The sequence below is a fragment of the Orcinus orca genome, chromosome 9 (genome assembly GCF_937001465.1).
Source record: "Orcinus orca chromosome 9, mOrcOrc1.1, whole genome shotgun sequence".
NCBI classification, from domain to species: Eukaryota; Metazoa; Chordata; class Mammalia; order Artiodactyla; family Delphinidae; genus Orcinus; species Orcinus orca.
Genome location: NC_064567.1, coordinates 32093062 through 32109663, shown reverse-complemented (window position 1 = coordinate 32109663; position 16602 = coordinate 32093062). Strand labels below are relative to the sequence as shown.

Genomic DNA, 16602 nt, shown 5'->3' with positions numbered 1-16602 from the left:
TTTTTTAGATTCCATATATATGTGTTAGCATACGGTATTTGTTTTTCTCTTCCTGACTTACTTCATTCTGTATGACAGACTCTAGGTCCATCCACCTCACTACAAATAACTCAATTTCGTTTCTTTTTATGGCTAATATTCCATTGTATATATGTGCCACATCTTCTTTATCCATTCATCTGTCAATGGACACTTAGGTTGCTTCCATGTCCTGGCTATTGTAAATAGTGCTGCAATGAACATTGTGGTACATGTTTCTTTTTGAATTATGGTTTCCGCATGGTATATGCCCAGTAGTGGGATTGCTGGGTCATATGGTAGTTCTATTTTTAGTTTTTTAAGGAACCTCCATACTGTTCTCCATAGTGGCTGTATCAATTTACATTCCCACCAACAGTGCAAGAGGGTTCAAAAAGGAACAATTTTTTTTTTTTTTTTTTTTTTTTTGTGGTATGCGGGTCTCTCACTGCTGTGGCCCTTCCTGTTGCGGAGCACAGGCTCCGATGCACAGGCTCAGCAGGCCCAGCCGCTCTGCGGCATGTGGGATCTTCCTGGACTGGGGCACAAACCCGTCTCCCCTGCATCGGCAGGCGGACTCTCAACCACTGCACCACAGGGGAAGCCCAGGAACAAATTTTTGATACACACAACATGGATAAATCTTTAAAACGTTATCCTGAGTGAAAATATTCTGTATAATTATATTTATGTAACATTTTAGAATAGCAAAAAATAATTTATAGTGATAGATGTAAGTTCCAGGGACTTCCCTGGTGGTCCAGTGGTAAAGAAACCACCTTCCAATGCAGGGGACACGGGTTTAATCACTGGTCGGGCAACTAAGCCCGCATGCCACAACTGCTGAGCTCAGGCACCTCAGCAAGAGAGCCCACATGCAGCAAACTACAGAGCCCATGCACCCTGGAGCCTGAGCGCCACAAGTAGAGAGAGAAAACCCACACGCCACAAGTAGAGAGAAGCTCGCTCTGCAACAAAGAGCCTGCATGCCTCAACGAAGAGCCCACCTGCCGCAACTAAGACCCAACACAGCAAAAAAATAAAAAAGAAGTAAGTTCCAGAGCACTGGGGAGGGGCATGAAGGAACTTTCTGGGATGACAGAAATGTTCCATGTTGGGGTGTGAGTTACACAAATGTGTGTTTGTCAAAACTGATCCAACTGTATACTGAAAATCTGAATATTTCACTGTATGTAAATTACATACAATAAAAATCTTTACTATGCAATTTCCTCAGTACCATTCAGCAAGACCTCTAATTAATTAAGTATAGGGAGTTCAACAGTTTCTTCTTAATTTTTATTCTTCTATTCAATTTTAGTGGAAACAGAACCAAGTGGTACATTTAAGTGATTCACTTCCATTATAAGATCTAGAATTATTTTCCTGCTTCTAATACTGGTAAAAACCCTCTTTTTCTTTTTTCCATATTCTATGCAAACTAAGCCTGTCTTTTATGTTATATCCATAGAATACAGAAGGGCTTCCATGCTACTTTATATACCGAAAATGAGACTTCTGTGTTCTAGATTAGAGGCTGATCTCTAGACTTTTCTATTACTTTAACTTCATGGAACAAGACTACTGATCTCATTTTAGTTAAAAAAAAAAAGTAGTTACAGGTCAACTTCCTTTGCAGCTGGCAAGTATATGACCGTCAAGCTTTCACAAAAACTATCCATTTATGTTTTATGGCTGACTCTTCCCCCTCTTTTTCTTGAGAGGTAATTTCTGTTAGCAGAAGAACTGTTCAACAAAACAGGCTATGTCAACAGCTTGAAAGTAAATTCATCTAAACATGTTTTAACTGAACAGGAGTTCCCTCACATAACCCTTATATTTTCTGGCATTTTGTACATGAGACTAAAACTCCCAACCTTCTAATAGGTTTCAATTTTTGCCACTGCTAATGAATTACCTCTAAAATTCCCCCAAATCTCACTGTACTCTCCTGTGTCCTGAGATTTTTTTCTTTACACTGCCAGCATGCTATCCCCGTAGGTCCACTAATGCTATCCGTATAAAATCTGCAGCCTAACAGCACTATTTGCCATGACTTATTCTCTTTTTAGCTCTATCAAGATCCTTTTTCTGCAAGAAAACACAATTTAATCATTTTATTGCTTTATTTGAGCATTAAAATAAAAGCAGTTGAATAGTTTGTTTTTTCAGGTATTTTTCACATTTGTTAATTAGATGCAGATTACTCTTTTCTTCAGCCATGCTGTAGAATTCTCTATTTATTTTAGTTGACCACATACAAATCTAAATCTTATACTCTTTCAAATTCAGCAAATTCTCTAGAGTTTGAGTTTTTTTTTTTTTTTTTTTTTTTTTTTAGAGTTTGAGTTTTGAAATTGTGTGGTTGCCTTATACTTTTAGCTTGAGATTCTAAACTTGTGTTATTTTAATTCAAATGAAATATGTTTTTTCCAAATATTCCCTATGTATCTAGAAGACACCTTCTAGTTCTTAAGGAAATAGAATAGTCTGACACTGATTTGCTTGGCTTCTCCTTTAATGTGTTTACAAGATAGTAAGTGACTGGGAGGGTTAAAGACTTCAATATCTATAGTATCTTGTAGAAGTAGGAACAAAAATTGAACAGCACCAACAAAAAACAATTTTCCAAGAATCCAGAGAGGCAAGTCTTATCATAAGCCATTGCTAAAAGTACAAATCAAAATTACAGCACCTCAGAGGGCAGACAGTAGAAGCAAGAACTACAATCCTGCAGCCTGTGGAACAAAAACCACATTCACAGAAAGACAGACAAGATGAAAAGGCAGAGGGCTATGTACCAGATGAAGGAACAAGATAAAACCCCAGAAAAACAACTAAATGAAGTGGAGATAGGCAACCTTCCAGAAAAAGAATTCAGAATAATGATAGTGAAGATGATCCAGGACTTCGGAGAAAGAATGGAGGCAAAGATCGAGAAGATGCAAGAAATGTTTAACAAAGACCTAGAAGAATTAAAGAACAAACAGAGATGAACAATACAATAACTGAAATGAAAACTACACTAGAAGAAATCAATAGCAGAATAACTGAGGCAGAAGAACAGATAAGTTACCTGGAAGACAGAATGGTGAAATTCACTGCTGCGGAACAGAAAAAAGAATGAAAAGAAATGAAGACAGCCTAAGAGACCTCTGGGACAACATTAAACACAACAATATTCACATTATAGGGGTCCCAGAAGGAGAAGAGAGAGAGAGAAAGAACCAGAGAAAATATCTGAAGAGATTATAGTCAAAAAAATTCCCTAACATGGGAAAGGAAATAGCCACCCAAGTCCAGGAAATGCAGAGAGTCCCATACAGGATAAACCCAAGGAGGAACACGCCGAGACACATAGTAATCAAATTGGCAAAAATTAAAGACAAAGAAAAATTATTGAAAGCAGCAAGGGAAAAATGACAAATAACATACAAGGGAACTCCCATGAGGTTAACAGCTGACTTCTCAGCAGAAACTCTACAAGCCAGAAGGGAGATGCATGATATACTTAAAGTGATGAAAGGGAAGAACCTACAACCAAGATTACTCTACCCAGCAAGGATCTAATTCAGATTCAATGGAGAAATCAAAAGCTTTACAGACAAGCAAAAGCTAAGAGAATTCAGCACCACCAAACCAGCTCTACAACAAAGGCTAAAGGAACTTCTCTAAGTGGAAAACACAATAGAAGAAAAGGACCTACAAAAACAAACCCAAAACAATTAAGAAAATGGTCATAGGAACATACATATTGATAATTACCTGAAACATGAATGGATTAAATGCTCCAACCAAAGGACACAGGCTGGCTGAATGGATACAAAAACAAGACCCATATATATGCTGTCTACAAGAGACCCACTTCAGACCTAGGGACACATACAGACTGAAAGTGAGGGGATGGAAAATGATATTCCACACAAATGGAAATCAAAAGAAAGCTGGAGTAGCAATACTCATATCAGATAAAATAGACTTTAAAATAAAGAATGTTACAAGAGACAAGGAAGGACACCACATAATGATCAAGGGATCACGCCAAGAAGAAGATATAAGAATTGTAAATATTTATGCACCCAACATAGGAGCACCTCAATACATAACGCAACTACTAACATCTATAAAAGAGGAAGTCAACAATAACACAATAATAATAGGGGACTTTAATACCTCACTTACACCAATGGACAGATCATCCAAAATGAAAATAAATAAGGAAACAGAAGCTTTAAATGACACAATAGACCAGATAGATGTAATTGATATTTATAGGACATTCCATCCAAAACAGTAGATTACACTTTCTTCTCAAGTGCACATGGAACATTCTCCAGGATAGATCACATCTTGGGTCACAAATCAAGCCTCAGTAAATTTAAGAAAATTGAAATCATATCAAGCATCGTTTCTGACCACAACGCTATGAGATCAGAAATGAATTACAGGGAAAAAAACGTAAAAAACACAAACACATGGAGCTAAACAATACGTTACTAAATAACCAAGAGATGACTAAAGAAATCAAAGAGGAAATTAAAAAATACCTAGAGACAAATGACAATGAAAACACAATCTTCCAAAACCTATGGGATGCAGCAAAAGCAGTTCTAAGAGGGAAGTTTATAGCTATACAAGCCTACCTCAAGAAACAAGAAAAATCTCAAATAAACTATCTAAACTTACACCTAAAGGAACTAGAAAAAGAACAACAAACAAAACCCAAAGTTAGCAGAAGGAAAGAAATCATAAAGATCAGAGCAGAAATAAATGAAATAGAACCAAAGAAAACAACAGCAAACATCAATAAAACTAAACGCTGGTTCTTTGAGAAGATAAACAAAATTGGCAAACAATTACCCAGAATCATCAAGAAAAAGAGGGAGAGGACTCAAATCAATAAAATTAGAAATGAAAAAGGAGAAGTTACAACAGACACCGCAGAAACACAAAGCATCCTAAGAGACTACTACAAGCAACTCTACGCCAATAAAATGAACAAGCTGGAAGAAATGGACAAATTCTTAGAAAGGTATAACCTTCCAAGACTGAACCAGGGAGATATAGAAAATACGAACAGACCATTCACAAGTAATTAAATTGAAACTGTGATTAAAAATCTTCCAACAAACAAAAGTCCAGGACCAGACGGCTTCACAGGTGAATTCTATCAAACATTTAGAGAAGAGCTAACACCCATCCTTCTCAGACTCTTTCAAAAAATTGCAGAGGAAGGAACACTCCCAAACTCATTCTATGAGGCCACCATCACCCTGATACCAAAAGCAGACAAAGATACTACAAAAAAAGGAAATTACAGATCAATATCACTGATGAATATAGACGCAAAAATCCTCAACAAAATACTAGCAAACAGAATCCAACAATACATTAAAAGGATCATACACCATGATCCAGTGGGTTTTATCCCAGGGATGCAAGGATTCTTCAATATATGCAAATTAATCAATGTAATGCACCATATTAACAAACTGAAGAATAAAAACCATATGATCATCTCAGTAGATGCAGAAAAAGCTTTTGACAAAATTCAACACCCATTTATGATAAAAACTCTCCAGAAAGTGGGCATAGAGGGAACCTACCTCAAAATAATAAAGGCCATATACGACAAACCCACAGCAAACATCATTCTCAATGGTGAAAAACTGAAAGCATTTCCTCTAAGATCAGGAACAAGATAAGGATATCCACTCTCACCACTATTATTCAACATAGTTTTGGAAGTCCTAGCCACGGCAATCAGAGAAGAAAAGAAATAAAAGGAATACAAATAGGAAAAGAAGAGGTAAAACTGTCACTGTTTGCAGATGACATGATACTATACATAGAGAATCCTAACGATGCCATCAGAAAAGTACTAGAGCTAATCAATCAATTTGGAAATGTTGCAGGATACAAAATTAATGCACAGAAATCTCTTGCATTCCTATACACTAATGATGAAAAATCTGAAAGAGAAATTAAGGAAACACTCTCATTTACCATTGCAACAAAAAGAATAAAATACCTAGGAATAAACCTACCTAGGGAGACAAAAAGCCTGTATGCAGAAAACTATAAGACACTGATGAAAGAAATTAAAGATGATACAAACAGACGGAGAGATATACCATGTTCTTGGATTGGAAGAAACAATATTGTGAAAATGACTATACTACCCAAAGCAATCTACAGATTCAATGCAATCCCTATCAAAAATCAAATGGCATTTTTTATGGAACTAGAACAAAAAATCTTAAAATTTTTATGGAGACACAAAAGACCCCAAATAGCCAAAGCAGTCTTGAGGGAAAAAAACGGAGCTGGAGGAATCAGACTCCCTCACTTCAGACTATACTACAAAGCTACAGTAATCAAGACAATATGGTACTGGCACAAAAACAGAAGCATAGATCAATGGAACAAGATAGAAAGCCCAGAGATAAACACACGCACCTATGGTCAACTAATCTATGACAAAGGAAGCTAGGATATACAATGGAGAAAATAGAGTCTCTTCAATAAATGGTGCTGGGAAAACTAGACAGCTACATGTAAAAGAATGAATTTAGAACACTCTCTAACACCATAAACAAAAATAAACTCAAAATGGAATCGAGACCTAAATGTAAGACGGAACACTATAAAACTCTTAGAGGAAAACATAGGAAGAACACTCTTTGGCATAAATCACAGCAAGATCTTTTTTGATCCACCTCCTAGAGTAATGGAAATAAAAACAAAAATAAACAAATGGGACCTAATGAAACTTCAAAGCTTTTGCAAAGCAAAGCAAACCATAAACAAGATGAAAAGACAACCCTCAGAATGGGAGAAAACAGTTGCAAATGAATCAACGGACAAAGGATTAATCTCCAAAATATATAAACAGCTCATGCAACTCAACATTAAAGAAACAAACAACCCAATCCAAAAATGGTCAGAAGACCTAGATAGACATTTCTCCAAAGAAGACATACAGATGGCCAAGAAGCACATGAAAAGCTGCTCACCATCACTAATTATTAAAGAAATGCAAATCAAAACTACAATGGGGTATCACCTTGCACCAGTTAGAATGGGCATCATCAGAAAATCTGCAAACAACAAATGCTGGAGAGGGTGTGGAGAAAAGGGAACCCTCTTGCAGCACTGCTGGGAATGTAAATTGATACAGCCACTATGGAGAACAGTATGGAGGTTCCTTAAAAATCTAAAATTAGAATTACCATATGACCCAGCAATCCCACTCCGGGGCATATACCCAGAGAAAACCATAATTCAAAAAGATACATGCACCCCAATGTTCATTGCAGCACTATTTACAATAGCCAGGTCATGGAAGCAACCTAAATGCCCATCGACACACGAATGGATAAAGAAGATGTGGTATATATATACAATGGAATATTACTCAGCCATAAAAAGGAACGAAATTGAGTCATTTGTTGAGACGTGGATGGATCTAGAGACTGTCATACAGAGTGAAGTAAGTAAGAAAGAGAAAGACAAATATCGTACATTAATGCATGTATGTGGAACCTAGAAAAATGGTACAGATGAACCGGTTTGCAGGGCAGAAGTTGAGACACAGACATACAGAACAAACGTATGGACACGAAGCGGGGAAAGCCGCGGTGGGGTGGGCATGGTGGTGTGCTGAATTGGGCCATTGGGATTGACATGTATACACTGATGTGTATAAAATTGATGACTAATAAGAACCTGTAGTATGAAAAAATAAATAAATAAAATTCAACAATAAAAAAAAATTACAGCACCTGTTGAAGTTTACTTCAGTAAGGTATCCTGGAGTTCCTAATTTCAAGGTATAATCAGATTCAAAAGGTATACCTAACTAGGGATTATATTGTAAATGAGAGAATAAAAGTTCCTGTGAATTGATTTGCTAAGAATTCGCAGGTAGTTTCTTTCCCAGTTCCTTTTAAATCTTAATTTGTTAAATACTGATTATCCACTCCATAAGCTTTGACTTTTCTCACACTGGATTTTTCAAGCTTGGCACTTTTGACATTTTGGGATGGGCAATTCTTTGTTTTGAGGGGCTGTCCTACACATTGTAGGATGTTTAGTAGCATCCCTGGCCTCTATCCATAAGATGCCAGCAGTGTCTCCCAGATGTGACAATCAAAAATGTCTCCAGGGACTTCCCTGGTGGAACCATGGTTAAGAATCCATCTGCCAATGCAGGGGTCACGGTTCGAGCCCTGGGCTGGGAAGATGCCACGGAGCAGCTAAGCCCCCGTGCCACAGCTACTGAGCCTGCGCTCTAGAGCCCGCGTGCTGGAACTGCTGAGCCTGAGTGCTGCAACTACTGAAGCCCGTGTGTGTAGAGCCCATGCTCTGCAACAAGAGAAGCCACCACAATGAGAAGCCTGTGCCCCCCCACGAAGAGTAGCCCCAATTTGCCACAACTACAGAAAGCCTGCGTGCAGCAACAAAGACCCAATGCAGCCAAAAAAAAAAAAAAAGTCTCCAGGCTTTGCCAAAAATCCACTGGAGGACCAAATAGACCTTGCTTGAACCACTCTACTAAATCAAAATCTCTGCCTCAGAAAAGATCTGGGAATTATCTACAGCTGTACAGTACCTTCCAAAGCTGCTATACAGGTCACAGAAACTAAGCTAAATTAGAAAATAACTTCCAGAGTAAAGCGTAGTTACTTCTATATATCAGGCATTATAATTCTATTCACACTAGACATTTTCTATTGGATGGGCTACTTCCCTCTTGCTTCATTTTGAAGATTAAATAAAACAGAAAGAGCTTTAATAGGAAGTTGGAGCCAGACAAGAAGGAAGTCAGTGATAGAAATTTGAAATAATATGATTCATTTTTTTTTTATTATTGACATTTTAACAGATGCAAGATACGTTCACTGCTTATCTTCTATGCATCTAGGCACTATTACATATATAATATAGTTAACTGGAAAAGTCTTGGGAAAATGGAAACATTTTGATATATTATTTTGGAATTCATAGTATCTGTGTAAATTGTTTAGTGGGTCTGTGCTTTATAGAGAGAATACTAAGAGGCTTTACTATTATAGCTCAATTATCATATTCTTTTGAGTGTGTAATTCAAAGGAAAATGATACAGTTTATTGTCGTACTTTCCCTCTCATTCAACTTCTTAGGACATTCCTCTAAATATTAAAAATTGAAAGACTACTTTAATGACATGCCCTTCCTTTGATATTCTTGTACAATTGGAACCATGACCTTATGACTTATTTTCATTCATCAGCTATGTGGCCAAGTAAACACACACTGCTCATGATGTTTAAAAAATCATGCTGTCAAGTGTTTAACATAATCAAACAAAAGGCTGATAATCAAAGAAAAGTATCTTCATCATTTTTGAACAAATGGTAAGGTTCTTACCTACAAGCAACATTTGGATCAGCATTTCTTGAAAGTAGTAGCTCTACACACTTCAAGATCTGTTCCTCTGAGCCATGAGCAGAACATGCAGTTATCAAAATAGTTTGCTTATCTATAGTGAAAGGAAAGGTGAGGAAAACCCCACACACATCAGAAAGTGTATCTAATTAACTTCTTTTATCATTCAAAAGATTCTAAATATTTATTGCATTCTTAAAATTCTATAACCTATTTCCAAATCTCTTGTTCTTAGCGGATAACTTTGTATTCCTTCACCAAAAAATGAGCTCAGGGATGAACTATCAATTTCCAAAATATATCTACAATTCATTTACTAATTTCCTTTCCCTATTCTCATTTCTTCAAGAGAATAGGAAAGTGGTTCAGAGCATGAGCTCTGTGCAGATTTACTGCCTGGAGTTGAATAGTTTTTGGTTGATTAAAGTATGCCTTGAACACATGGTTAAAAAACAATGATTGATATTCTCTGATTTCACTTCTTTAGTTCTCACTCATTTGACCACTCACTGAAATCTGGCTTACGCCCAAACCATCCTACTGAAGATGTCCTAACTGCTACATGTATTGGTTTCTTTTTAGTCCTTTTCTACTTGATCTCTCTTAGCCCATCCCATTTCCTAAAACTCTTCTTCCCTTGGCTTCTATGGCATCAGTGGAGATCAGGGTAAATTAAAAACCCAAACAAAACAAAAAACAATTCTCAAGTAAGAATTGGGGAATTAAAAATAGGTCATGCCAGCCATGGTTTACATTTGTGGTTCAAAATTGACCAAATATAGAAATATAGATTCTGGTCCCAGTTCTGTCACTGATAAACTGTGATTCCAGTGATATCTTAGTAGACCTAACTTACATATAAGAAGCTAAAGCCTGCCCTCCACCTGAGGGGGTCTGTGGGATACATAAAATAATTTATGTGAACATGCTGGGCAAAATATAAAGTGTTTTATAACTGAAAGGTATTCCTCTTATTACAAGAAGCAGAAAAAGAAAACTATTAATCAGTTTTTTGAGCACAACATTTTATACACTTTCAAAAATCTCATTTCTAAGTATAGCTTTCATTGGGAGATTGTTTTTTTTTTCTTTTTAGGCCACGCCATGTGGCATGTGGGATCTTAGTTCCCCAACCAGGGATCGAACCTGTGCCCCCTGCATTGGGAGAGCAGTCTTAACCACTGGACCACCAGGGAAGTCCCTGGGTGATATTTTTCTTTTTTTCCGCTGGGTGATATTTTTAAATGACATAATAAGAAAAACTTACCACAGCAGCAGATTAAACATAAAATTGTCAATAAGACAAGAATTTATATAAAATATATAAATGAGAAAAAAACAGAAATGATTTTACAAATATCTAATGTAGTACAAAATTAATATGAAAATTAATTCTAAAATGAAACCTATACCTGAATTACGAAATGAATTGTCTATTGGGAACCTGTAGAAAATAATCAGTAATTCAATATAATAATTAAATAGCATTTGCACATATACTCTTATTCTTCAAAAGCAATCAAAGCACTACTGACAAAGACAGAAACAAATGGATTTAATAAATTATCTTTGAAACAACTTTACGTGATATAATTCAGAGTTGAGCTGTAAATTCCAAAGACTGATTTTCAAGCAATTTTCCACTAAATTATCAGCTTTTCAGTGTTTTCTTTCAATGCATTTTACCTTAAAAATAACCAAAACTCTCTAGCATAGAAGTTAAAGGTATATAGTAAGAACACAACCATTTATAACGATAATATAAATGGAATCTACCTCTTTGGATAGAAGGTTTTTCAAAATATCTATGGTTTCTAATTTGTTTTTTATGTTGTTTATATAATATAACTAATAGGAAGATTTTTTAAAAAAACTAATGTTTTTCACTTTGCTTATTAGCTGCTTGGGAATCAAGAAAATCACAGTAAAAATAATCAGTTAAGTTACGTCAAATATCTTAACCTTATTACAATTGTTTTCAAGAGCAAAGGTTTAAAGTGAATATATGACAACAGAGCATGGAAAGTATATATCACCACCCCCAAACAGAATATAATTAGGCTTCTAAACAGAGAAATATACAAAGTACATTTTCACATATTTAAATATTTAAAACATCTTACCCTTATCAAAGCTTGCATTAGCACCTCTGTCCAACAGAACCTGAAGCAGCGCTACATTGGAAACACTGGCAGCATACATAAGGGGAGTCCACCCATAGCGAAAGCTGAACTCTACACTGATGCCTGTCAATATAAAGACAAGGTTTTAAAACCTCCCCCACCAAAAAAAAAAATCACTGTCACCTTAATATGTTTAAAGTACTTCACATAGTGACACACACTGTGTACTTTATAATGGAAGGGAATTTCTTGGTAATAATGGCTTCAGAAAAATAGAAAATTATATATGAACTTTGATAAAAAAGCTAACTTCAGTTTCACTATAGTTCACTTCAGTTTCACTATTTTCCAAGAGACTGAATCTGTCAAATGTTTTTTCATATAATATATATTTATATTAGAACAGGTTTTTACATGCTTCCTTTTTCTCTCTAGGGCAGTTGGGAAAAGTTTCACAGATAAAAAATGTCTTTTTAGTTAGAATATTATCATACATCTCTATGGTGGCAAACATATTAACAAATATTGTGTAAACAATATTGTGTAAACAAATATATTCCTTATTAAAACTCCTTTACCCTCCTTCCCAACGCAAAATTTAACCATGGGTTACTGGCCAAACATAAGGTTAAAAAGGTAGGTTAGGGTTAAGAAATGTAGACTATACTTTGTGATCCAGGGATTTACATCATTATACTCGTATTATAAAGAAAATGTAGGTACCACTGCTGAGAGTGGGATAGGAGGCAGGGAGAACTGGTTATGAGGCTGGAAGTCCATGCAAAAGTCAGAGCAAGGGCAGCAGAGAAAAAGAAGAAGAAATACAAAAGGACATTTCAAAGGCAGGGTTATTGGAATTTAAAATTACTTTGAGGAAGAGGAGTGTTGGAAAAGAACAAATAGAAAATAACTATCAAGTTCTGCTTTGGACAAATGAACGAAACAGTGAGCTAGAATAAGGAGAGGCACAGAAGAGATATCAGGCCTGAGGAGCAGGATAAAGTTTTAAATAGCCACCATCCAGAATGAGACAGGAAGGGATGGATAGTAACTGTTAAGAAACGATGAGAGCCAGCTGACCTTAAAATCCTCAAACAAATCATTAATGGTACAAATCCCCGAAGTCATCTGATTTTCCCCGATAGCACTGATTAGTTTAGTCACATAAAAAAGAAAAAAAAATGGTTGAACTAATCTAGATTTGGATCTAAGACTGGGGAGGAGCATAGAAGATACGATACAAGGACAAGATTATAAAAAGGCAGTGAACATAACCCATTACATTTATGTAAAGCCTTTGCTATAAAGAGATCAAGATGTAAGCGGCAAACTCTCTCTTCAACCTAAGAAATATCTGCTAATCTTAAGAAAAGAAAAAAAAAAAAGAACGTTTTTCTGTTTCAAAGAAGGAAAACTTCTATGTCAAAACCACTGAATATAGGCTTCCTTATATATACCTTACAATTTACAGGTTGTAGTCTCTGGCTCTAAAGTGTTCCATCTGCAAAGATGAAGGTCATATCACTGAAGGAATGGAAACTTGTTAGGGAGAACTCACTTTTTTTCTGTAGGAACACTAAGTTACTGAAAGACTATATTTGTCAAATTCCCAATTGTCTAACTTTAATTGATATAAGGTGCATGATAATTCCTAGGAGAAAACAACAGAAAACTGTCTTAGTATATATATATATATATATATATATATATATATATATATATATATATATATATATATATATACTGCTGACCCAACTTGTCTTCTCTAACAAATTTTCCTCTTTAAATTGCTGCAACTGAAAGCATATGAATGAGATCAGAGAAAAGATCATTTTGTTTTCTCATTATTCTTTCCTTATTGACCTTACTGCTCAAAACTGTGACAGCAAAAGTAAAAAGGAAAAGATGTGAAGATAAGGCTAAGCAAATGTGGCATTTTAGTATAAAAATTCTTAATAATCATCACCTCTAAGCTCAAAAAAGTAAATTATTAAGCACATATTATGTTCTAAGCATACTGCAAAAAAGATAAGTTTAAAAGGATTGACACAATATATTTTTATAGCTCAACGACATTCAAAATAACACTAAATTGTTTGGGGGTATATACATATAGTAAAAGTATAAAGACGTACATAGGAATAATAAATACCAACTATAGGAGAGTGGTAATCTCCAGGGGGAAAAAGATAAGTCGCCATACATTTTTGAATGTTTAAAATATTTAATAATTTAAAGAGAACTGAAAATGTTAGTGCATAGCAGAAGAACAAAAACCAAAGACTGCTAAAAATGGCTGACTCAAAAGGAGGTTTCATATTTTTATTAAACTTCCAACTGGTGCAGGAATACGTATGGCTTTGAAAGGCAAAAAAGTAAAAATATTTTTTAAAGTGTTAAATAATGACATCTGGAAGGAAATCAGGAAATACTAAAACAAGAGTTACGTGTGAAAATGAGACTTCAGAGGTAATACTGGTGAAAGTGGGGACAAAGGTGTTTCTCTACTTATACCTATTTGTTATTGTTTTTTTAAAAGGAAGTTAAAATTTTTTTGTAATTAAAGACAAATTTTAAAAGGCTGACGAAACACTTTACCAGTAGGCTCTTTTCAATGCTTTCAAGAGCCTCCAACACTTCAGTGCACCTAGTCCCACTACTCCCAAGGCAAACTCACTTTTCTAAAACAAATTTCTGCCTATTCCATCCCATCCAACACTATGCACACTCCTGCACGTGTTCATATCCTAGTATTAGGCCTCTTTCAATTATTCCAATTTTATTCAATTTAATTTTTTAATTACAAATTCAAGTTCCATTGTCCACAAAGTCACACGATCCTTCTTACTTGTTACAACGGCTAATATTTATATAATGCCTATATGTTCTAAGACCCGTATACAGTCTCTCATTTTAATCCCCCCCCCCCAAAAAAACCCTTTGATACAATGCATCCCGGTTTTTAAAAGGGGGTAATTGAAGTTTAGGAAGTTTCCTAAATTGGTCAAGATTACAGAGCCATCAAGTGGCAGGGCTAATAATCAAACCCAGAACTGTACTGTTTCCAAAATGATTTACTTTCCACTAAACCATGCATCTCTAGCATAGAAGAAAAACATTTTGCTATATACAATTTTGTATGTGAATGTTTTGTATTTACAGGTAGACAGTAGATGCTTGTTACTCCTTTGATAATTTCAGTCATTATCAACAACTCACACTTCCATGTCAAGGTAATTTTAAAAAATAATATTTAATTTAATACACAGAAAAATGTCATGGGACCCAAGACAGAATTATAATGTTTTTATAAAGAAATAGATGCTCTGGGAGTTCAAATGACTTTCCCAAGGAAGCACACTGAGTAGGTGATAGGCTGGAAGAGGTATCCAGATAGATTCCTGCTTCATTCTCATTCACACACTGACACAACCAACACAGGCAAAGAACATAACTAAAATGTACATAACTAGAAACAATTCTTGAGAAACACATAATAATAATTATAGACAAGTAAATGCTGAGCAAAGTAAGTAAGGATTATCAAAGTGGGGTAGGATTAGTCAGACTAGACCTTTTGAAGGAGGTGGAAGAACTGATGGACGGTGTCAGTGTGGCATTCCAAATTTGTGTTAGAGGAAGAAAATAAGGCAGAGAGAACTGAGTCAAGTAAGACATGTAGGACACTTGAGATACTAACATTCACTGTGCTTCCATTAGAAAAACAAACCTTTTAAAATAAGGAACCCTGGGGTTTCCCTGGTGGCGCAGTGGTTGACAGTCCGCCTGCCAATGCAGGGTACACGGGTTCGTGCCCCGGTCCGGGAAGATCCCACATGCCGCGGAGCGGCTGGGCCCGTGAACCATGGCCACTGAGCCTGCGCGTCCGGAGCCTGTGCTCCGCAATGGGAGAGGCCACAACCGTGAGAGGCCCACGTACCGCAAAACAAATAAATAAATAAATAAAATAAGGAACCCTTGTGAACTGAGACAACTGTGTTAGGTTGAAACTGTCCCTTAATTCTCACCAGAATCCAGGAGCTCCTCGACCAATGAAACATCTCCTGTAGTCAAAGCTTTCTTAAATGTTTCATGCTTTTCTTCAATGGCTAACGGTCCTTTTAATTTCTAAAAAAGCAGAAAGTTAAAAAATTTTCCTGTTACACATACTTTCATTTCCACTGCATCGGGAAACAATAATGATCGAGTTTTGGTACATCTTTTTTTGGGGGGTGGGGGTGGGGGGAGGCAACATCCAAAGTTTGTGACTAACTCATAACTAAAATTATCTTTGGGTTATGATGGGTCCAAACCTAAGTAAAGAGCTACATCGACAACCTAAAGAAGCGCATTTGATGGAAAGCACAGTAGGGAAACTGCAAATTGGTTTGGAGTCCAAAAGCCTGTATTTACACTGGAAAAAAAATTAGGGAAACACAGGCGAGGAAGTAAGAGGTTTCATGGCCAGGGAAGACCGATCCAGGTGCGGCCAAGACAGTCCTCCTTCGCTACCTGAGCTGCCCGGTCGAGATACCCAATCTCCCAGCCGTCATCCTCGCTCTCGCTACTCTAGCCTCCACCGGCCACTGCCAGACCGCGCAAGGGGCCTGCAGCCATGGCCGCCGCCCAGGTCCCTAGAAAATCGGCCGCACGCACGCACGCCCGCACGCCCGCCTGCTCCCTCTGCGCCTGCGCACCGGAGCGCGTAAGGCTGCGCGGGAAGGCTGTGCGGGCAAGCGCGACGCGCTAGCGTTGGGGCCTTGGGCCCTCAGGCGCAGGCGCGTGAGCGCGCGCAGCGACCCGGGTTCCTTCCCGCCAGTTGTTAAGCCCTTGGGAGAGGAAAAGTGGTCAGTGTGGCGGCGAGCGGAGCTGACCTCCTGGCCAGTGCTTCCAATTCCTTTCGGGGGTCTTACCCTACATTCTTTTTAGGGTATTTGCTTAATGAAATTCTTGCTCTTTAAGGAATGCCCCACTTGTGGCAGGAGCAGAATGGGGATTTAAATGACGCGTAAGACTAGGCTTTCGCTTCCAT

The 16602-nt window shown here is 36.9% G+C and overlaps 1 protein-coding gene across 1 annotated transcript in view; it reads right to left on the bottom strand.

Moving 5' to 3' along the window:
- The window catches only part of ASZ1 (ankyrin repeat, SAM and basic leucine zipper domain containing 1), a 79940-nt gene extending 63750 nt beyond the window's left edge, over positions 1–16190 (bottom strand). The window contains 4 exon segments of the mRNA XM_004269851.3: positions 9430–9541; positions 11571–11693; positions 15599–15698; positions 16083–16190. Of these exon segments, the coding sequence (XP_004269899.2) occupies positions 9430–9541; positions 11571–11693; positions 15599–15698; positions 16083–16187 (440 nt within the window). The 5' untranslated portion in view covers positions 16188–16190.
- Positions 16191–16602: the final 412 nt, after the last annotated feature.